This window comes from Alligator sinensis, unplaced genomic scaffold (genome assembly GCF_000455745.1).
Source record: "Alligator sinensis unplaced genomic scaffold, ASM45574v1 scaffold662_3, whole genome shotgun sequence".
Taxonomy (NCBI): Eukaryota; Metazoa; Chordata; order Crocodylia; family Alligatoridae; genus Alligator; species Alligator sinensis.
Window position 1 is genome coordinate 86,647 of NW_005842908.1, and position 23,185 is coordinate 109,831.

Consider the following 23,185-nt stretch of genomic DNA (forward strand, 5'->3'; position numbering starts at 1 on the left):
ACACTGGTCAGGCCACAGCTGGAGTACTGTGTCCAGTTCTGGGCACCCCACTTCAAGAGGGATGTGGACAACATTGAGAGGGTCCAGAGGAGGGCCACCCGCATGATTCAGGGACAGCAGGGCAGACCCTACAATGAGAGGCTACGGGACCTGAACCTGTTCAGCCTTCAGAGGAGAAGGCTGAGGGGGGACCTGGTGACTGCCTATAAACTCACTAGGGGGACCAGAAGGGTTTGGGGGAGACCTTGTTTCCCCTAGCGCCCACCAGGATAACAAGGAATAACAGCCACAAGTTGTTGGAGAGTAGGTTTAGATTAGACATCCATAAGAACTACTTCACAGTTAGGGCAGCTAGGATCTGGAACCAACTTCCAAGGGAAGTGGTGCTGGCTCCTACCCTGGGGGTCTTTAAGAGGCTTGATGCCTACCTGGCTAGGGTCATTTGAGCCCAGTTTTCCTCCTGCCCAGGCAGGGGATCGGACTTGAAGATCTACAAGGTCCCTTCCGACCCTACTTCTATGATACTATGAAGTGAGTAGCAGCAGCTAGGGAGTGGAGCCTGCCAGCCCTATATGCCAGGTAGGGCCCATGGACTGACCCCCCTTGCTGTCTTGATACGGCATGGCAGGCATGAGGTTGTGGCCTAAGCTTAATCTGGCTTGGCAGGTCTAGGGCCAAGCGCTGGGTCCAGGGCTGTGTGGCTGGTCCAGGTGTGGACCAGCATTGTGTGCTGGCCCGATGAGGCCTGTAGAACTGTGTCATCTCAGGAGGGTGATGCTCCTCATGGGTATGGAAATTTGATGGTGGGGAAGTTGGTGGGAACAGTATTTGCCATGGCTCCCAGAGCTGTAGCAATAAAGTTGCCACCACTCCCCTCCACTAATGTCTGGATCTATGGGGATCCCTATTTCTCACATATAATGTACACCCTGATTTCCACCAGCTGTTTTTTGGGGAAAATGCAAGTTAGGGCACAGTTGGCAAAGCCGCCTAGATAGTCTCCTCTCATCCAGGAGTTACAAGGCCATGCTGGTACCACTTTCCCTTGAAGTTAATGATGTTATCAATCCCTACTAGAAGGATGTATCTTGTCACAGCAAAGTGCAGGTTCTCCAGCATGGCTGGGGCCTGGCCTACTTGTGTTTTTCACACTTAGCTTGTACTGATTTTGAAATATTTGAACAATTTTCTATGGAGCATGTTTTTGAAAGAGTCATGTTTCAAAATGCTGGTGAGGACAGCGGGGCTCAGCTACAACAGGTCCATGTCACCGAGAGATATTTCAAACTGGAATGTTGGGTGATCTTTAGATCAGCCGTTCCCAAACTGGTACGCAGACCACCAGTGGTTGCAGACACCCTCTGAGCGGTAGCAGAAAGCCGGGGGACAGGACGCATGCACGTGTGCACACACGCGCACCCCCCCGCCCCCAACCCAGCTTGCTGCAGGGGCCAGGAACGCTGCTCAGGCACGGGTGCATCAGTGCCCAGCAGATGAGTGTGTTGGGGGGGAGAAGGGGCAGGGGCCAGATTGGGGTGAATGGCGCAGGGGATGGTGGGAGCCCCAGGAAGGCTCATTCAGGGGTGTGGGGGGGCTCCCACCCCTGTGCGCACCCCGGGGTAGGCCTTGCGTGCATTGGCTGCCCCACCACGGGAGGCAGATGGCATCGTGTATGGCTCCTGAAACACAGAGCCCAGGAGCAGCGCCTCCAGCCCACACGTAAATCCCCCACACCCCTGGAAAGGTGCAGGTCACCCTGGGAAGGGCTGTGGCAGGTGGGCGCAGGTGCGCAGCAGCACCCAAGGTGGGGCCTGGCTGGGCCCCCACAGCTTCATGAGGGGACACTGCATGGCTGAGGCAGGATGCTGGACTCAGGGGGGCTTTTGGCTCCAGGCTTGGTCTCCCTGTGCACCGGGCCCAAGCTTCAGCCTTGCCCATACGCAGCTCCCCTTGAGGCTCAGGGCCGGGGCAGGCGCTCCGCAGGGCTGCCGCGCTGTAGGCTCCCAGCTGGCTCGGTTCTGGGGTGGCTGTTCCCCAAGCCCAGGGAGTTTCCACTGCGCCCACAGATGCCACGCCAGGAACCCCCCAGGGCCCAGCCTGGCATATTCTCCTGGCCAGGCGGCATCCCCTGTGGGCAGGGCAGCGGCACCCCATCCCCGCAAAGCTGCTGAGCACCCCGCTTTCCCTCCCTGTCTTCCCTCCTCTCTCTCCTTTCTCTCTTCTCTAGCTCTTCTCTCTGAAGAGAGAGAATCCTCTTCCAGACCATCTTCTATCCATTTCACATTATAATCCTACCTAATCCTTGGAGGCAGCTGTGCTGTTTGGTTATATGAAGAAAAGTGATTTTAAAACAATACTAAGGAGAGAATATTAATTCAAACTGGGTCTGATGCCAGGGGTGAGGCTGGTCAATCATCTCCTCCTCTTACTCTATGCAATGACCACCCTTTAGACCAGTGATTTTCAGGCAGGGTGCTGAAGCACCCTGGGGTGCCATGACATCCTTTTAAGGGTGCTGCACAGTATCGGCACTCTTAGAGGTGCAAACCCCTACACAGGATTCACAAAAGAAACCCAAAGGTTTCAAATAGGAATACTGTACAGTGTCCAAACCATTCTGACCTGTTGTGGTCTTGCTGAGTTCTTTGCAACAGAAGAATTGCTCAGTTATTTTTGTGTGGTCAAAAAACAAGTGAAAGCCAAGAGTTGGCGTTTTCTGTGGGGGACATTGAGTCTAACAAGGGAGGCCTTGGGTCTGAAGTTGAGAACCACTGGTGTAGACCAAAGACATGTAGCAAAGAAAGATGTAAAAAAAGTCCTTCAATACAACACCAGATTGTATTATATTCACCTAAAAATGTCTCTGGAAACACCGAACAGAAACCAGGACTATTCCAAGTTGGTGGTTGTCCAAAGGGTCCAAGGTTCCCTGCTAATTAGTACATTGATGAAGACCTAATGTTAAACATGATACATCTTTAATGGAAGGTCCTTATCAATGGCCAAAGCAGTGTTGTAGAGTAGGGGTGTCAAGCTCACCACCTTCCCCAGTCAGGATCTGGACTGCAGGGCTCCTTGTGGACCTAATCTAGCCCAAGGCATGAGATGGCTCCTGGTGCATGCTGTGTGTTGCCCTGTGGTGGGACTGGAGCTGCTAACGTGTTTTTTGTGACATGGTGTTAGTTCTGGGTCTGACATGGGGTATAGGACACACGGTGATGGTGGCAGAGTGGCCAGAGGACAGACACCCTGGACAGTGTCAGCCCTTGCTCACCCTTCTGCTGCTAATAGCCATGTCTGTCCATGGTTCTGTAGCAAGCCACCTCCCCCAGCCATGCCCCGCAACTTTCAGTGCCTTGTTGGTAGCCTGCCAGGCCAGATACAGCTGCTTCATGAGCCAGATTCAGCCCACAGGCTGTATGTTTAACACCCCTGCTATTGAGCACCTCTGCCAGCATGAGGCAAGTACATAATGCAGGGGAGGCCCAGTGCAGATTTCCCCCTGGCTTAGTCCCCCAGTCCTTTAAGAGCTGCCCAAATGGCCTCTGCCCATTCCCCTGCCAGCAGCCAGCCACTTTAGTCCCAGCACAGCCAAGTCTGTACCTACAAGCACACGCCTCCCCCAACCAATGCAGGAGCTCCACCACCCCCAGCCCTCCTCTACCCCGCAGCCCCAGCTACCCAAGACCACAGGGGGCCCTGCCCCTATGCAGATATGTTAGGATGCCCTCAACTTCCTCAGGCACAGCCACAATGTTCTGTACAGTTCTGTGCCATACCCCACCAGTGCTTTTTACCTCTAATATCCCCAGCATCTGAGGATTGCTATCTGCATGTATACAAGTATGCAGATTGACTCATTACCTAATTGCATAAATTGCAACAGCCAGCTATGCCCAAATACACTGGGAATATGTACATGGGACCTGGGTTTTGCTTTATACCACCACAGGGTACCCTAAACATTGTCAGTGTTCAAAGGTGGCTGAGCTCTGACTCTAACTTGGGGATGACCAAGCCACAGCACATGTGCCGTAAGTGGAAAGGGACACTTCTGTGTATGGCACATGACAAATTGGGTGGGAGCAGGGAGAACAACAGCAGATAGGGCAGGGAAGAGTAGCATGTGGGGCAGACAGCAGAACATCTGATGGGACTGGGGGCACAGGGCAGGGAGTGGAGAGCAGAGCAGCTGATGGAGGAGGGGGTACAGGGCTGGGAGCAGAGAGCAGAGTAGCAGACAAAGCAAGGGAAGGGGATACAAGTGGCACTTAGAGTGGAGACAAGGACTTAGCTTGTAGCATGCTGCCACAAAGGTTGGCTCCACTACTCTAATGTATTTTCCCCCAGGGTCAGACAAAATCCTTCTGCAGTTTCCAAGGAACCTCCCAGAGAGAGCACAGGATGTCCACAGGTTGAGATACCAACAACCCAGGTTTGTGTGATGATAAATGTTCAAGCATCTGGAGGGAGTGGAACCAAGCCAACACGTTGGATCCCATGAAATTCCTGAGACGACGCTTCAACTAGGACCGAGCAATGGAAACTGCTATGAAGCTCTTGAACATTTTCAGCAGCCATGAGGGCGCTGGAAAAATCAAGGACGAAAAAGACAGAGGTAAACAATAGCACAAAGAAATGGTATCCCTGAGTCATTTCTCTGAGGGGACAGGTCATTCCAGAAGCCTCTGCTGCATGGCCCATTCCTTGTTCTCCTTCCAGGGATTTCATTTGGCCAACTCCCCATGGGAAATTTGGAACATCTAGCTTGGAGGTTCTCAACCAGGGACGCAGCACGCAAGGGTGCTGCAAGATCCTTTTAAGGGTGGTGCAGCACTTGGCCCTGTGTGAGGAGGATTCCCCTTCTCCCATTCACTGCCCTGTGCCCATCCCAGTGTCCTATGGACAGGTGATGCCCATGGCTGCTCTGCTGGGAGCTCCTGCTTTTGCCTCCTCCCAGCTGCCCCCATGTCCTAAGCAGTGCACTGTGCAGCAGACTGGTGAGCATGGAGTCATGCTTTTCAACCTGACTTATTCCTCTGCCCCAGTTTCTCCCATGTTCCCAGGGACAAGCAGAAGGAACTGTGGAGGCAAGTGGCTCCAGTCATCAGTGTATGAGAGCCCGAAAGAGCACTGTGGTGGCAGGACCATGCTTACCCTTCAGATACAGACCCGGATTCATCTATTCTCCATAGATTCTCCAAGTGATCACAATTGCCTGTAGTTAGAGGTGCACCTATATATCGGTCCATATCAGATCAGCGCTGATAAAAGGAAAATCGACACTATCAGCCATCAGCTTCTTTTGCCTGGTGTAGCCGATAACATCACCGATAAATGCCGCGTGCCCCCTAGATTTGTGCGCAGGGCAAAGGTAGGCTGCCTGCTGCAGGCTTGGGGTCAGGAGCTGCGCTGGCTTCTTCCCAGTGCAGGAGCTGAGCTAGAGCTGCACTTGGGGTAGGTGGGGCTGAGGAAGGCAGCAGTGGCACTGGGAGGGAGGGCTATGGTAAATCTTGGAGTGGCTGCAACCCTCCCTGTAGTCCTGCCACCCAACTCTGCTGCCACCTTCCCTGCCCCAGCCCAGCCCCATCTCTGGGAAGAAGCAAGCGCAGCCCCTGGCCCCAAGCCTGCAGTGGGCAGCCTGCCCTCACCCTGCACACAAATCCAGGGGCACATGCCCCTCATGTCTCCCCTGAAGGTGCACACAGTGGCGAGGAGCCGCTCTCCCCGACATCCCCAGGATGAGCTACCCACAGCTCCATTCCATTCCCAGGGTTGCGTTCACTGCCCCCACTTGGCAGCGTCGCCGCTACCTGTGCCCCAGTCCCTCCTTCACCATGGAGGGCTTGATCTGAACCCCCTGCCCCCATGCTCCTTCTCCCCCTCACAAACTTACCAGCCGGACACTGCTCTCCAAGCTGCTGGGCTACAATCAGATCAGTATAGACCAATATGGCTGGTTAATAATCGGCCGTTGGTATCAGCCACAAAAATCTTTATCAGTGCACTCCTACCTATAATATTTGTAGTCTGTTTTGGTCCCAAATGGGTATGTGGTGCTGCTTGGAGGGGTCAACTAGTTGTACACTAAAGGTAGCTGCATTTCAGTTGCTGATAAAGCAGTTCCTCTACTGCATGGCTGTCAAATACACAGCCTGTGGGCCAGATGCAGCCCATGGAGCTGATCAATGTGGCTGGGCTGCTGAGCTACTGGTGAGCTGGTTAATTTGGAAGCAGAGCTACTCGGGGGGCCTGCCATAGAATTCAGGCCTTTAGGGTCTTGCTGGATGTGGCCATCAGCAGTGTGGAGGTGAGTGAGGACTCCACTAATACAGCCCTGCTTGTCCCAAGGCCACATGGGGCCGCTGCCACTTTTCCCACTAACCCTGCTACTGCCGCAGGTGCTTGCCCATCTGCTTCCCAGTGTATCTAGCTCAAGCTGATTTTGACACCCCTGATGTACTAGATACAAGGGGTCCAGTCTTACTGTTATTCACTGGGATGGCTGAGGTACAGTATACCATATTTTCTTGAAAAAACACACACCTTTTCACCAAAACAACAGCTGCTGGAAATTGAAGTGTGCATTATATGCAAAAATTATGGTAAGAGCAGTTGATCTGATGCTTACCAGGTGACACTGACAGTAACATCTTCAAGGACAGTGGGCAAACTACTCCCTTGCTGCTAGTACTCAGTTACTTATTGCAAGGAAAGATCTTTTTTTCTTGATTCTGCCTTTCAAAAGCAAGGTGTGTATTATATTCCAGTGTGTGTTGTATGCAAGAAAGTATGGTAATGAGGTACAACTATGTTTGTTAAAATAGTTTTATTGCAACATTAACAACTTTTCCTTCACCTGGCAGTTCAGTCGGTCTAATGCTTCCTGCCTTTCACTTAGGTTATAGGCAGAAGTATATGGAACATGTCCAGCACAGGTTCAGACTAATGAAAGACTTGAATGCTCGTCTTGGGGAGAATGTGCTTCTAGACCACAGATACACAAAGCTGATCATTGTAGAGGACTGTCTCCACAAAGATCTGAGGGAACAAGATGTCATGGCCTGGGGAAGTGCCAAGATTGGGAAAGGGCAAAAAAGATCCATATCCATGGTGGATTTCTTCAAGGCCGATGAAGACGGTCAAACACCACAGATCGTTCTGCTGGTGGGACCTGCAGCAATTGGGAAAACGATGACAGCCAAGAAGATCATGCTTGACTGGGCATCTGAGAAGCTCTATCAGAAAAAGTTTGAGTACAGTTTCTACATCAGTTGTTGGACTCTTAATTTGGGCAGTGAACAGGCAAGCATTGTTGATTTGATACTAAAGAACTGTCCCAGTGAGCGTCCCCCAATTGAATATATGTTGACACATCCAGAAAAACTCCTGTTTTTAATTGATGGCGTTGATGAATTGAGATTTTTATTGGATCAACCAGAAAGTAATCTCTGCTCTGATCCTTGGCAGAAGAAGCCAATAGCAGCCACCTTGAGCAGTTTATTTAGGAAGAAGGTTCTCCGTGAATCCTACCTAATAATCACAACAAGACCAACTGGTCTGGAGAAACTGTGGCAGTGTTTGGGGCGGGCACGCTACGCTGAAATACTGGGATTTGCTGAACCACAGAGGAAAGAATATTTCCACAAGTATTTTAATGACGCAGAAGAAGCCAACCAAGCTTTTCATTTGGTGAAAGATGAAAAAATGCTCTTTACCATATGCTTTGTCCCCCTTGTGTGCTGGATTGTCTGCACAGTTATGAAGCAGCAGATGGAAAGGGAGGAAGATATTGCACAAACTGCAAAAACAATGACTGGGACGTACATGCTCTACCTTTTCTGTTTATTAAAGGCTCACAGAAGACATTCAAGCCCAGCAGTCCATGCCACCTTGAAGGGACTTTGCTCCTTGGCTACAGATCAAATTTGCAGACAGAATATCTTGTTTGGGGCTGAAGAAATGAAGAAGCATGGCTTAGAGACATCAGACTCTCTCTTTTTGAGTGAGAATATTTTTCAAAAAGGTGCCAACTGTGAATGTCTTTACAGTTTTGTTCACTTGTCTTTTCAAGAGTTCCTTGCAGCATTGTTTTATGTTCTGGAAAAAGAAGAGATTGCAACCAAAGAATTTGAAATTAAAAAGAAGCATGTAAAAAAAATGTTAGCGGACTATGGAAAAACTAGAAACTATTTAATGCTAACAGTGCGGTTTCTCTTTGGGCTCTTAAATGAAGAGAGAATGAAGGACCTGGAGAAAAAACTTAGTTACAGATTTTCACCCAAAATTAAGTCAGACTTACTAGAGTGGATTAGGACCAAACCCAGAACATTGTCTTTGTTCTTGGAGTCTTATGGGGTACTGGCTTCCGGACCATATAGGGCACTGTTGCCCTTAACACAGACCCTTGAGAAAACATACCAGTTTGAGGAGTTTCACTGTTTGTATGAAATTCAGGAAGAAAGTTTTGTGCGAAGTGCACTGAGTCAGGTCACTTACATCAATGTAACTCACCGGATTCTTACCAAAATAGATCAGGTTGTGCTTTCATTCTGCCTAAGACATGCCCCTAAACTGGAATCACTTGGTCTGAAATCCTGCGAATTCCGATTTGGAGACCTGTATGATTTCCCAAGACAACAAAAGCAAGCACCTCTGTGAGTATTACCATTTATTTATTTTTTTACATACAACACACCCAGGAATATAATACACCCCTTGATTTGAAAGGCAAAAAGAAGAAAAAAAAATATTTTCTTGTAGTAATTGAGTTGTTGCAACTAGAGAGCTGAGTCTGCTCATTGTTTTTCTCCCTCTGAGTCAGCTGTAGATTTTACTTTTACTTTTGCCTGTAACTGCCAGAAACTTCTTACCATATTTCTCACACATAATGCACAATCCAGTTTCTAGGGACCTACCAAACTCACAGCAGAAGTAAACTGCACAGCAGCTCCTTTAATCTTGCAGGTTCCCCTGCATGTCCCCCTCCCCCCCTCCCTTCCCCCACCAGTTGGTGGAGGGGCCCTGCCACTTGCTCCCGATCGGCAGGGTGGCAAAAACCATGGTTTTAAATATGGTGCTGTTTTTGCCTCCCATCTGGTCAGCAACAAGCAGCAGGGCCATTGGGGCCTTTCAGCCAATCACCTGTTCCTTGCTGGTGGCTGGCCAGGAGGCAACAATGGTGCCATATTTAAAACCATGGTTTTTGCCACCGTGCTGATCAGGAGTGAGCAGCAGGATGGCATGAAGGGGAATCTGCGAGATAAAGAAGCTGCTGCGCAGCCCACTTTTGCTTTGAATTTAGTAGGTCCCTACCAATTTCTAACAGCTGGTTAGAAGGAGTGTGTGTTGTATGCAAGAAAATAATGGTGTCTGGGTTTCTGAAACACATACATAATTTCATAAATGAAAAGGCTTATTTTTTGTGATGCATCAGTATTCTTCTGGGCTTTATTAACTCTGAAAGGGTCAAAGGACCTTTAAAAAATGGCTGTGTTTAATGATGAAAACTGCAGAGGGACCTGCATTCTACAAAAACCTATGAATCATAGAAATAAGAAATCACACGGCCTACCTTCTGCATTCTTTCACTCCTCCTGATGGCCTTCAGTACTCTTGATAATGCCCTCCCCTATTTCATAAGACTTTCACTTCTAACTCTGATAGAGGCCAAACCAGTCTGCGCCCAAATTGCATCAACATTGCCTCCTACCCCACAATCTTGCAGAGCATTGGTACAAGTTATCCACAGTATTGCTAGCAATACCAAGGAAAGTTCAAATGCTGTGGTTTAGTAGCAGTTCCATTAGCTGAAATGTCCAAATGATGGCAGCGATTGCCCTGTCAAGCTAAGTTCAGATCTGCTAATCTCCCTTTCTCTGTTTAGATCAGGGAGATGGCATCCCAGGTCACCAGTTGCTCTGGGGCCATTTAGAAATCTTGCAAGAACACAGTACATATAGGAATGGTGCAGACCTGTTAGCCAGCTCCTGGGTGATCCAGTTCATCTCACCCTGCCAACTCTTCTCACAGACTGGCTTGAATTTCTGTGGCACAAGAGACTCGGAGAAATCTCTCCCTGATAGCAGGCCCAGATCTACAGGAGCTCACCTCTTCCTCTCCCACCCCACCCCACCCAGAGGAGCTGAAAGGCTTTATGGGGAAAGGCATTACAAAACTCTGAGCTTTGTGCCAAGAAACACCTCAAATGCAACTGCATCCAGAATATTAGCTTCTGCTAAAGATGTATCCTGTTCAGATTACCTCAGTTGCCAACTGCAGAGAGAAGCCGTTTAGAGCAGGATTCAGTCTCCTGCTCATTAACTCCTGACATGCTCTTTGCCTTTTGGACATCCAGTGGATGCCAGGGTGAAATCTTTAGAGAACTCCCCACAATCCATGGCTTTTCTATTGCCAGTTCGTTACACAGACTTACCATAGCCCTGTCCTCATTAGTTTTGGGGCCCTCTACCTGAAGGGCCCTATGCTACTCCCACCATTGACCAGTTGGTCTTGGTACCTTTCTTCCATCTGCTTGCCATGGACTGTATTTAGTGGATGGCTGTAAGGCTCACCCCACTGCCACTTCCCCCTGTCTTCCTGCCCCTGCCTCTGGGAGCTCATGCAGCACGTGGCGTGCACAGTGTGCAGCCCCTAGCTGTTCAAAAGTGGGTCAGTCCTATCCTAGCTGTCCTAGTGCACTTAAGGACAAGACCTCCTCAGGTATCCTTGCTGTGCAAAGGGCACTTTGAGCACAAAAGTTTGTCTAAAATTTCTCCCAGTGAGGCAGTCGGTCCAAGAAAAGCTACCACCCACAAATGTCTTCACATTCCCTCCTCTTTTGGCACAGCAACCCACAAGGCCTTACTTTTTCTCTAGCATTTTACAGGACCTGACACTTCTCCTGACTCCTACATAACCTCCAGCCCCAGAGAGGCACCAGCTCCCAACCACCTATACCCTGGGTTTCTTCCCAAGACCCTTCCTAGTTCCAGAGCTTCTTTCAGACCTCTTAAGATGCTCCATGTCCAACTTCTGCCTGAGTCAGGACACCTTGAGCCTCTCGATGGTCATTGCTGCCCACACAGACTGGCTCTTTCTAGCTCCTTTGAGGGAACCTGAATTCTTTCCTGATAGCCCTAATAACTAAATGGTCTCGAGGCACTAACAGAACTCAGTTATTCCTTTCACTGCTAGCGTGTATGGGGATCTGTGTCTTCTAGCACCAGGATAGGGTATCCAAATGCAACATCAGTCATGCAGCACCTAACATTGAGGGCAGAGCCTCATACTTTTGGACTTTGAGGGTAATTTAAGAGGCAACGCTTATGGTTTAAGATGTGCAAAAGTTTCTACTTTGTCTCTGGAAATGCTAGAGTGAGTGCTGAATAATACACAAAGTCCTAAACATTGGAGACATCTATATGTTTTGAGTTTCAACGCTGTTTTGACACTGTTCCGGTGTTTCGGCCATAGGCTATAATGGGGAATGACTAAAATGCCTATAATGCCTATAACTTTGCCATTTCGTGCCTGATTCTAATGAAAATTACAGCTGTGGTAGCCCCTTCTGAGGGCATGAAGCCTGCCAAGTTTCAAGGAGATAAGTGCAGAGGCTTCTGGGAAACTGTACTTTGTCACAGAGTAGGGTCCCTAGAGATGGCGACTGGGGGGGCACGGAGAGCTGTGGCAGGCGGCAGCAGCGTGGTCGGCAGCAGGAACATAGCAGTAGTAAGCGTGGAGCTTCCACAGGCAGCCGCCATGCTGTCAGCAGCAGGGGTGGTGAGCGCCAACCAGCAGACCACCCGCGGACATCGCTGGCAGCGGCAGCCAGTGGCAATCGTGGACCACCCACAAACGCTACCGGCGGTGTTGGCGGTGAGGTGAGGGGGTGGTGTGTGGCGACCACCCACAGGTGCTGCCAGCAATGTCGGCGGCGCCTTTTCGCAGGGGGTGCACCACCATGCTCGGGGGTGCACGTGAACCCCCTACACACGGCCGATGTACAGATGTCAGTCTGTTCCCCCGTCTTCCCCCTCCCTCTCCTTACTTTCTCTTTCCTTGAAAGCCCAGCTTCGAAACACCTTCAAAACGCCGAAACTTATTCAGAATATTTCGACTTGTTTCATTTTGTTTCGAACATTTCAACATGTTTCCTGTTTAGTTTCAGATTCGGAATTTCGAGTGTCGAAACTCTCAAAACACTGCCGAAATGAACAGTGGTCGAAATTTTGCACAGCCCTAGTCTTTAGGCAGTGTGTCTTACAATTGTGTGATAGGGTTGCCTGTAGTTTTAGGAATAGGTTAGACAAGGACTAACCTTCTGTGGGGTGTGGGATAATGGTGGAAATGATTCTGCTTTGGGATCACTAGGTGTAATGTCCAGGGGGCCCTGCCACCCTAGCTGTGCTATGAGCCTATGATAATATAAAACAGAATTAAGCCTTGCCTGTTGAGAATCATTAAAAGTGTCTTTCTTCTCTCTCTAGGGATCCACGACTTTCTCCTATCTACCTGCTGTGTCAAGCCCTGAAGGACCCAAGCTGTAACTTAAAGACACTGAAGTAAGGAACATCTTTCCTTGTCAAACAAATTAGCCCTGTGCCCTCCCTGAGTGCCACTCCAGTCCCCTTCCCTGCCCAGTCTGCTGCTGTGCTTTCTGCTCTGCTTTTCTGCTCCTCTGCCTTTTGCTGTGCTCTGTCCCCTCCCTGATCTGCAGGGATCCGGGTTTTCCGTTTCCCATGGAAAAACAGAGAAAACCACGGATTTCCCCTTTTTATCAGAGAAAACATGGATTTCTCCTTTTAGCAGAGAAATCTGCAGATACCCTGCTTTTGCAAACAGCTCTGCAGGCTGGTTGAGGTCCAGCCTCCAAGAGCTGTTTGCAAACAGGGTGGGAAAACCCCAGTCCTGCCTGGGGAGGAGGGGGAGGGGGAAGGGCGGGGCCTGAGGCTCTCAGCCAGTCAGGGCTCAGCCTCACTCTTCTCCTGGAGTCTGTGCGGTAAGTGGGGCTCGCAGGAGCTGGGGACCCCTCTGGCAGGACTGGGGTTGCAGGTCATGGCTGGGAGCACCAACAAGGCTGTGGGGAGCCAGGAGCCATCCCCACCCCTGCCCGAGCAGCTCCATGCTGCTTTTGCTGCAGCTGCCTGCTGTTGGGGGCAGGGAACTGCAGACTTGGGGCCCTGGCCCCATAGCTCTGGCAGCTGGGGGCCCCTCCGGCAGGGCTGTGGGGCAAGGGCTGTGGATGGGGGCAAGAGGCATGAGTAGGGCGGGTGGGACTGTTGTGGGGGCAGTGAGGGGCACCAGCAGGGCTGGGAGAAGCATTGGGGGATGTGAGGGGCACCAGCAGGGTTGGGGGTGCTGCAGGGCGCTTTTCATTTTAATAATGGATTTTGGGGTTTTTATCAGAGAATTTGTGATTTATTTATTTTTTAAAAATCAGAGAAAACCAGGATCCCTGCTGATCTGCCACATGCCACACTCAGAGGCTTCCTGTGACACCAGTGACACCTGTGGTGCACGCTGGTCAACCATTGTTTGAGGGCTGAAATCTGTGTGGGGTTGGCTTGCAGCAGAGGTGCCAGTGTTATAGCCCATCAGCCAGATCTGGCCCACACAGCCATGTCATCTGGCCTTTGGAGCTGCCACGAGTTAGAAATTTGCCAGTGCCTGTACCAACTGCCATAGGTGCAGGAGCCATGACAGCTAATGCTGTCATCCCTTGCCTCACAGCCACGGGCAGCTCCACAAGGCCCCATGACACAGTCCTGTGCTCCGAGTCTAGCCTGCAGCCCCACCCTGCAGGCTGACTCACAGGGCCAAATGGGTTTGATCTCTCTGGCTTAATTCAGCCTGGTATTTCTTGACACTGAACGCAATTGAATGGAGAATAAAGAGGTGGCTTGAGGCACAAGGAGGACTCCTGGAGGCAAGAGAGAAGAGCTCATAGGTGCCTATCACCATGGTATCTTACCTACGAGTTTCTCCCTCTTTGTCTCTGTGTCCTATCCACCACTCTTTTGTTTCTGCTTCTTTCTGTCCTCTTCTTGCTTTCTCCTGTCTCTTGTTTCTTTGCTCTTCCCAGTGATGTGAATGGGAAAAGCCTGAACTTGTACTTTCATCTGAATGGGACCAGGGCCGGCACCCAGGCTGATCCCTCCTGACAGGTTGTGGCTTGGGAAATACACTGTTCCAAGACCCCAGCATCTGCACTGGTCTGCTTGTTGGAATGGCTCTGTGGAGCGTAGCACTTCAGCACCATGCAGGATGGATAAACAGACTCTGAGGCTGCCTCTGCCAGAGGATCTTGGCCAGGTTAGGAGCTGTTGTGATAACATGCACACACAGACACGCACATGCATGCACACACACTCTCACACATACATATACATGCACATGCATATGCGCACACATATATGCACTCACAAACATGCAGTTATGCATGCACACACGTGTATGCACACATGTGCACACTCAGGCATGCACATACTCACTTGCACACATTCATACACACATACATGTCCTTGCAGCAGTACAGAGGGGATTGCACCCAAGCCAGTGCAATCCTGTGTTCATCACTGCCATGCCCCTTTGCCCAGTCCCAGTGCATGCAGTGGCAGAGCAAATGCGGTGGCATGGTGAGACCTCAGTATAATTCCACAGTGCCCCACACACCCTGCTGACCTACGTCAGTCTCTCCAGCCAGAGTTTTGCTCTTGCACCCGTGTTTTTTCCACTAGCTGTTTAACTACCATGTTTATTCACATACCACACATACTGTTCCCCTGAAAACTAGCCCTCCAAAATTAAGGTGCATATCTTAAGGAAACTTTCTCACACTGAATGGAGGCATGGGGGACCCTGGAATGGCTGCCCAGGGGCTGTGTTGGGCTCTTGGCTCCATAGAGGAAGGGTGGAGTCCATTCATGAGTGCCACTTGCTCTCTCCAGCTCCACAACCAGAGGTTTAACCCTCTCGCAGTTGCTGCCAAGTTGGACGGGTGACACTGAGGAACGGGCTCTGCCCTTGCTGCATGCAACCTCTGTTCAGCCACAGGAACCATGTGCTGTGGCAGAGAAGATCCTGGAAAGATCTTGTGTTTTTTCCCTTCACTCTGCCTTCACAAAACAAAATGTGGGTCTTATTTGGGGGCGTGTGGTATGCTAGGAAATATGAGCAATCATTTTCCCGCTCTTTCCCCCATTAAATCTTTCCTTCCACCCTTCCCTCCAATACTCCCTTCTCCAGAGCCTCTCCTGACACCCGACTCTCATGTGTTCTCCTCTACATCTCGTCAATCCTCTTCCCTCCACTGTATCTGGCAGGGTTTCCCCTCTCCTCCCTCTTCACCCCTGTTGCCCCTGGTGTCTTCTCACCAGGGTTTCTATGTTCAGGCTTGTGTTTCTCTCCACTTTCCCTGCCTTTCCCTTCGGGCTTTCTTCCTGTGCATCACAGCATGGCTGTCATTAGAAACACCATGCCTTTCTCTCTTCCCTCTAGGAGCTATTGGTGATGAGGGTTGCTCTTTGTCTCCCCATTATATGCCCCCTCAGAGCTTTTCTTTCCACCTCCTTCATGCTCTCAGAATCTCCCCTCCTCTTTCATATCCCAGGGCTTGGATTCACCATCCAGACTGTGGGATTTCCTGTTCCCACACTGACCTCAGAGTTCCTTTATCTCCCTCAGGCATTCAAGGTTTCCCTCCTTTAGTGAAGGGACCATGGATTCCAGTAGTTCTCATGAGGAAGAAGGCCAAGCAGAAGGCAGCAGTGGTGTGTGGGATTTCTGGGATGTGGGTGTGGGGTTTGGCAGGGGTTATGGATGAGTGAGCTTGTGTTTAGTGCGCACGGGACTTCCCTGTGATGCCACAGGGGGAATAAAATGACAGTAGGTGACAGCCTTGCATCCTTAGGGTGTATATGCTCATGCTAAGTCCAGTACTATAGTTGCCCATTTATTATGGGTAGCCACCTTGGGTAGGCCCCAGCCTGGCACAGTTCAGTTTCATCCCACTAACTGCACATCGTAATTAGTAAGCTTAATGAAATGACACAACAAGCATAACTGAAGAGCCTTTAATCGCTGCTGGCCATCTGATCAGACTGACAGGAGTTTCGTGTCCAAATCATGATAGATCAGCTATATCTTTAATGCCTGTGTTATACCTGGTTTCTCCTCCAAAGGCATTTGACAGAGTAGATTGTTGCCTACAAAATGTTGTGTGTCTGAACCTTTAGTTTTAAGGGCATTTGTACACATATTTGTGCTGCAGCGCCAGGCACTTTTATAAGCACCCGGCGCTGTGGCACATACATTTGTATAAACAACAAAATACATGTCAAAACACATCAACTAAGTTTTGAACTAAAATACATCAAAGGTGTTTTAGTTCAAAAGTGCACCGCTGCCATTTCCTGCACGCTGAAATGCTTTTTGCCACTTATACCACTGTGCACAACACCACGCGGTGCACATCTGCTTGCATGCAGAGCAAACTCGATTAATCGAGTCCGCTCTGACATGCTGGATTTCCAGCGTGTCGGAGCAGACAAAGTATGTGTATAAATGCCCTAAGAGTCTGCCCTGACCTCCCTCCTTGGTTTCAGACTAGCACAGATTGCCACCTGTCTTCAGATTGAGTAACCATAGAAGCCAATTGGATACCAATGATCACATAAGAAAACCAATCCCCCATCACCTCACAGATGCCCAGGAGGAGTACCCTACTTAATTTCTTTGGTAGGCACACCAGTTAGCTGTCCCCTTACTGCTGAATCTCCCTTCAGACCTCCCTGTCTCCCTGGAAGATGTGTCACTTGACTTTTGACTTATCTTTTAGTTGAGACCTGCCAGGACCTGGACATTGTAGTCTTATATTTTTGTCTGTCCAGCTGAGCCTGGTTCTATCTTCCAGGAAGGAAGAGGGAAGGTGAGAGACTTAGTTAGAAGCTAAGACAGAGGAAAGAGGCCTGCTAAAAGCTGAGGCCTCGTTGAGTCAAGTTTCTGCTGAAGCCTTAGAAAGACCATGCCAGGGGCCCAGGCTCTAGTCTATCCAACACTACCCCAGTGGCTGCTAGCTCTGATTGGTCAAAAGCAGAGTAGGTGAAACTAAAGGGGCTGCCTTCCACCCAGGCCAAATTGTGTTTGATTAGTGGGAGAGCAGAGGTAGTGCTTAGGGAGGAAGTCTGACTAAAGAGACTAGGCCTATTCAATTTAGAAAAGAGATGCTTGACAGGGGACATGGCAAGCATTTGCAAAATACTGAATTATGAAGAGAAAGTCAATAGGGATTTATTTACTGTCTCTCACCATACAAGAACTAGGGTCAGAACATGAAACTAGTAGGCAGTAAGTTTAAAACTAACACAAGATAGAAGATAGAACCAGTAAAGCTAACTGCACCCTTTCTAGTAAAGCTAACCACATCCTTCTTGCATAAGTAGGTGCATCACAAACAGGTCTAGGGAGGTGATGCTTCCCCTCTATATGGCATTGGTTAGGCCGCAGCTGGAGTACTGTGTCCAGTTTTGGGCACCGCACTTCAGGAGGGATGTGGATGGCCTGGAGAGGGTTCAGAGGAGGGCCACTCGTTTGGTTAAAGGCCTACAGAAAAAACCCTATGTGGACCGATTGGGAGAACCTCTTCAGCCTCCACAAGAGTAGGCTGAGAGGTGATCTCATGGCCACCTACAAATTAATTGTGGGGGGCAGCAAGAAATAGGGGATACAATATTTATCAGGGCGCCTGTTCAGGTAACTAGAAATTGTGGCCACAAACTGGAAGAGAGCAAATTCAGATTGGACATCAGGAAAACATTCTTTACAGTGAGGGTTGCCAGAATATGAAATAAGTTTCCAAGGGAAGTGATGCTATCCTCTTCCTTGGAGGTGTTTAAAAGGAGATTAGGTCATCTGACCCCAGCACTCATTCCTGCCCAGGGCAGAGGGTCGGACTCGATGATATAATAGGTCCCTTCCAACCCTAACATCTATGAAACTATGAAACAAGAAAGTTCCTTTCCCCCAGTTTGTCTTTAAAGAGTGGAACTCATTGCCACCAGATGCAGTGGAAGCTGAGAGTTTAGCCAGATTCACAAAGGGACTAGACACATGCTTGGAAGAAAGGGGTACCAGTAGCTATTGAGCACAGGAGTGAGGGACATGGCCTCTGAATCAGAACTTCCTAGACCTTAAATGCTGGAAGCTGCAAGTGAGTGAGAAATTGAAATAAACCTGGGCGGACCCAGTTCACTCTCCCTTTCAGCATCCGCTGTCTGCCCCTGTGTGACACAGGCCTATTTGTTATGCCATTGGGCATGGGCCTAGGCCCACCAAGTAAAACTATAAGCCTTCCTTAAGAGGGAGCCCACTGAAGATATAGCAAGTGTTTTCTTGAGACAACTGAAAAAAGCAGGTATGGGAGTGGAGGTTGGAGGTTCAACACGAGTGCACCAAGGGGGGACACCAATTAGAGCACATCAGACGGTGTCCACTGGCCCTCAGATGAGTCCAAGGATCCAGTGGACACTGCCCAATGATACTCTGCCTGGAGATGGGATCAGACCAGGGACAGGAAAGCGGCTCCTGTCCAGAGACTCCTTCCTGGTGACAGGGATTACTAGCTTAACCAGGGCCAGGAGGATGTTGACCAGGAGGTCCGGAGACTTGCTAGGGCAATGGATGGGAAGTGTGTACATAAAAAGGTGCAGGGAAAAGTGCAGCCAGGACCTCAGCAGGAGGTTCTGGAGGAAGTGGTGAAGGGGCTGCAGCCAGGTACACTGTAAGTAGGCGTGTACCAGGGTCTCCCTCCGCTCCCAGAAAGGACAGGTGTCAGGGGCATCCGTAAACCATGCCAGATACAGAAGGTTGAGCAAGATGGACCTATGGTCTGACCCAGTAAATGGCCGTTCTTGTGTTTCTGTGACCTCACCCCTTTTTCATTATTCAGTGACAGAGCTGGGACCCAAAAGGTCTGGGCCATTCTCAGTGCTCATTGTTCAAAGGTGAAGGCCAAATGTTGGGGTCTAATCTCGCACTGTTTTCCCATTGGCCAAGGGGTGGAACTTGGGACAGGGTGTGGTGAGACTGTTGGACTGATTGGTCAAGGGGAGGGGTTGGCGGATGGGGCCGGCTGTCAGAGTGGCTGTGACGAGTCCCATTTTGCACATGTCTGGCAGGTTGTGGTGGTGCAGCCTCACAGGCGCTGGCTATAAGGACCTGGCAAATGTGCTCTGCAGCCCTCGCCTAGCAGAGCTGGAGCTGGGTGGTGACAACAGTCTGGAGGACACCAGCGTGCAGCAGCTGTGTAAGGGGCTGAAGCATCCTAGTTGCAGGCTGCGGAGACTGCGGTAAGGAGGGCAGGGGCTTCTTCTGGGCACATGCTTTCTGGAAAGCACCCGGTGCAGAAAATGAACATCTGAGGGGGACACATGGGCCTGGTTCAGGGCACTAAGCAAAGGGGAGCTTAGTGAATGGAGTCCCACTGTGTTGAGCATTCCACTTCCCATGCCTCAGCCTCATCGCCTGTAAAATGGGTACAATGCAGGGCTCATTTTGAAGCATCTTGTTCTGGCCCAACCACATAACTGGGAGAGAGTTTAAAAAATGTGTATGCCAGATAGGGAGGTGCCAGATGCACTATCTGCTTGGTCCAGTAAAGGTTATTTCTAGACAAATTGTGCTTTTCCCTTGTTCCCTGGGCTGTCAGGTCTACAATACAACTACAAATAGCAGCATGGCATTTACACCTTGGGCCAAGTACTTTGCCATCCATGGATATAAGCACTAGAATTTGCTACTAGGGACCTGAAGGCAGAAACCAATAACTATTGCCCCTCACTTCACTACCCCTGCTCCCTTCAGCACCACTGCTTGAGCTTCACCCGTGACCAATCAGCATTGAGAAAGTCAGGGTGCAAAAGGTCTGGGCCAGTCTGTTACTGACCAGTGAGGAAGAAGGGGCAGGGTCAGACTTGCCCCCTCAGTACCACTCCCACTCTCACTCACCAACAACAATTTGACCTGGGCAGAAAGCAGCCCCTTCAGCCACATCAGCTGCTCTTGACCAGCCAGGTCAACTTAGCACTGATCACCCTGCTCCAGAGTCTATCCTGACTTAAGGCAGCTGGGCCAGCCCCCAGGGACCCTTACAGCAGCTAGGGATTGCTAAGCAGCAGTGCCCTGACCACACCCCCATGTACAGCTCTCTGCACCCAGGCAATTGTATTAAGCCAGCTCTGTGACATTCAGAGATGCTTCTCTGGCATGGGAATCCTCCAGTGTCACTACTGGTGCTGAGTAAACAGTCCATGTCAGAGCTGAGGCTGGATTGTTCCTCTCACTGGACCCAGGCCTGCTTCCCTCTGGGATGCTTTTTAGGCCCCTGTATCTGTTTTGGAAGAGGAGAGCATTGGGTTTTCACAGACTCAAGGCACTTCTGAGTTGGAATTGAGCTCTTGAGGGCAGGACAGCAGCTGTTAAGTGCTGCTCTTGCAATGTTTTACTTGAGTTTGGGTCCCTCACTTCAAGAAAAACATGGACGGATTGGAAAGAGTCCAGTGGAGAGTGACAAAGATGATGAGGGGCCTAGAAAGCAAGACTTACAAGGGAGGTGTAAAAAACTGTGATTATTTGGTTTGGCAAAGAGAAGCCTGCAGGTGGGATCTGATAACAGTCTTCAGATACCTGAAGGGTGATTATAGAGAGGATGGAGATTTTCTCTGTGGTCACAGGGGATATGACTAAGAGCAATGGCTTCAAACTGTAGCAGAAAACATTTAGATTAGAGATTAGGAGGAACTTTCTGACTGAGGGTAGTCAAGCATTGGAACAGGCTGCTCAGAAAGGTGGCAGAATCTCTATTCTTATGGAGGCCTTTGGGTCTAGGGATGTCATTGTCATGGGGGACCTAAACTACCCAGACATCTGCTGGGAGGAGCAGTCAGCCAGGTCTGACCATTCGCGTAGGTTCCTAGCTGAAACAGGACCTCCACCTTATCCAGGAGGTGCACAGCCCCACTAGGGGAGATGCCTTGCTGGACCTGGTCTTGGCCACTGGGGATGACCTGGTGAGGGGACTGCAGGTCTTTGACCACATGGGTGACAGTGATCATCGCCTGCTGGAATTCACCATCCAGCGCAGGGTGTTGAGGGCTTATACCAAGACTAAAGCCCCTGACTTCAGAAGGGCCAACTTCAACGAATTTAGGAGATTTGTGGGGGAGGCACTGAGGGCCCAAAAGGTAGAAGATATGGGAGTCCATGAGGGATGGTCGTACCTTAGGTCCTGGCCTTACACTTGGGATGATACTGAAGTGTCAATGGGCACCTCATCACTGGCCCCTCAGTAAAAATCCCCTGGATTTCATCCACCCTGTATAAGTTATTCTGCATGAAACTGGGCCAGGACATCATAAGGTCCTGGTCCAGATACAGATATCTCCTTCACCTTTAGAGTAGCAAAATAGCCCAATATATGCCCACAATTGTGAATCAGAGACTTTGGGTTGCCGTATACATCACTACAGCTGTGATCATTGACAGGAAGCCTTTCTGACAGTCAACAGGTGACAGCCTGAAGTCTGTTGACTTACCCACTTCGGTATCCCTCTGGAAGTTGCTCACAGACAGCCACACAAAAGAGGATTAAATGGGGAATTCCATGGAGTGAAAGTGCCCATGGGACAGAGCTCTCAAGACTCCTTTTGGGGATGGGGAGGTCCTTTACTTGAAGAGACAGGGTCTCATACCTTCCACTTTGGTTGAGATGGCTCTATGAGCCTGTGCCTTGCTTCAGCATCTCCTTGCTGAGTTGGGGCCTTCTGGGTCACATCCTCCTTAGACTCCATGTCTCCTTCGTTAGACTCAAGACCCCCTGAGAAAATGCTAGCTTTAGCATTCACTCATTTCTTGACGATGGAAAAATACTAGAGTGATGCTTCTGTTGCAAAGACCTCAGCCAGCCCCCAACAGTACAGAAGAGTTTGGACACTCTGGATTCCTATTGGAAATCTCTAGGCTTATCATGTGAATCACATGTAGGTGTTTGAACACCTAACAATGCTAGTATCATGTGACACCCATAAATGATCTCACAGCACCCTAGGGTGCTGCATCACCCTAGTTGAGAATCATTGCTGTAAGGGGATAAAGAACCTTTACTCTGCTATTGGATTGCAGGATTGCCTGGTAACAACCACCATGGACTCCCCTTTGTGGAGTCCGGACCCCAGTCCCACCCATCCTGTTCCTGAATGCAGCTCCCGGCCCCATCCAGTCCACCTGGCCGCATGCCCTGCCCATGCAGGTCCCAGGTGGTTTCCATGGACACATCGGGATCACAGGGTAATGAAAGTTTGGGGCTGGGGCCTGGGGCACAGCTGTGATCCGCTCTCCACACGACCCTGCCTATGGAACCGGTATCCATTGCAGGTGCATGTGGGGAGCGGATCATGGCTCTGCCCTAGGCCTCAGCCGCACGCTGTCACTACCCTGCAGTCTCAGCCCAACCCCTTCCTAGCCATCACAGGCGATGCATAGGAAATGCACGGAGGTCTCCTGAGAGCGCTGGTGCGCATCCCCTGACAGCTAGCATTTCCCGCTTAGGCGATGGGCAGGGATGGCAGACGGGAATGCTGGTGTCCCCCCTGAGAGTGCCAGCCAGGGAGTGGGGGTACCAGGAGAAGCTTCACTGGCACTTCTGGGACACCCCCCCCGGTCACTGACTGCCCAGTGGGGGGGCAAATCCCCCCCCCCACCCCGATTCCGGAGGCAGCAGCTGCCCATGCCACCCATCCTGCTCCCAGATGCTGCTTCTCACCTGCCCATGGCCCCATCCTAGCCACCTAGCCCAGTGTGAAGCACTTAGAGCCGCTTAGAGTATTTTGGTGAGCTTTTGTAGGGGTGGGGAGAGGGTGCTGACTTGGCCCTTGACAGCTCACCAAAACTCCCTAAGTAGCCCTTGAGCCCAAATATTTGCAATCCATGCATAGACCCTGAGATGGTGCAGAGTCACTTGGAAGAACTGGATGCCTTTAAGTCGGCAGGCCCGGATGAGCTCCATCCGAGGGTGCTGAAGGCACTGGCCGACATCATTGCAGAGCCACTGGCGGGAATATTTGAATGCTCGTGGCACACAGGCCAAGTCCCGGAGGACTGGAAAAGGGCCAATGTGGTCCCCGTTTTCAAG

At 50.3% G+C, this 23,185-nt stretch overlaps 1 protein-coding gene across 4 annotated transcripts in view; it reads left to right on the forward strand.

The window, feature by feature from the left end:
• LOC102370503 (NACHT, LRR and PYD domains-containing protein 12-like) overlaps window positions 1-23,185 on the forward strand; it is a 39,614-nt gene that overhangs the window by 10,507 nt on the left and 5,922 nt on the right. For 3 of the 4 annotated variants that reach the window (XM_006036028.3, XM_006036027.2, XM_006036029.3), the window contains exons 2-5: window positions 4,351-4,618; window positions 6,902-8,657; window positions 12,489-12,563; window positions 19,176-19,346. In XM_006036028.3, the coding sequence (XP_006036090.1) occupies window positions 4,540-4,618; window positions 6,902-8,657; window positions 12,489-12,563; window positions 19,176-19,346 (2,081 nt within the window). In that variant the 5' untranslated portion in view covers window positions 4,351-4,539. The remainder of the gene's footprint in view (window positions 1-4,350; window positions 4,619-6,901; window positions 8,658-12,488; window positions 12,564-19,175; window positions 19,347-23,185) is intronic. The other variant, XM_025192265.1, reaches the window with a different exon arrangement.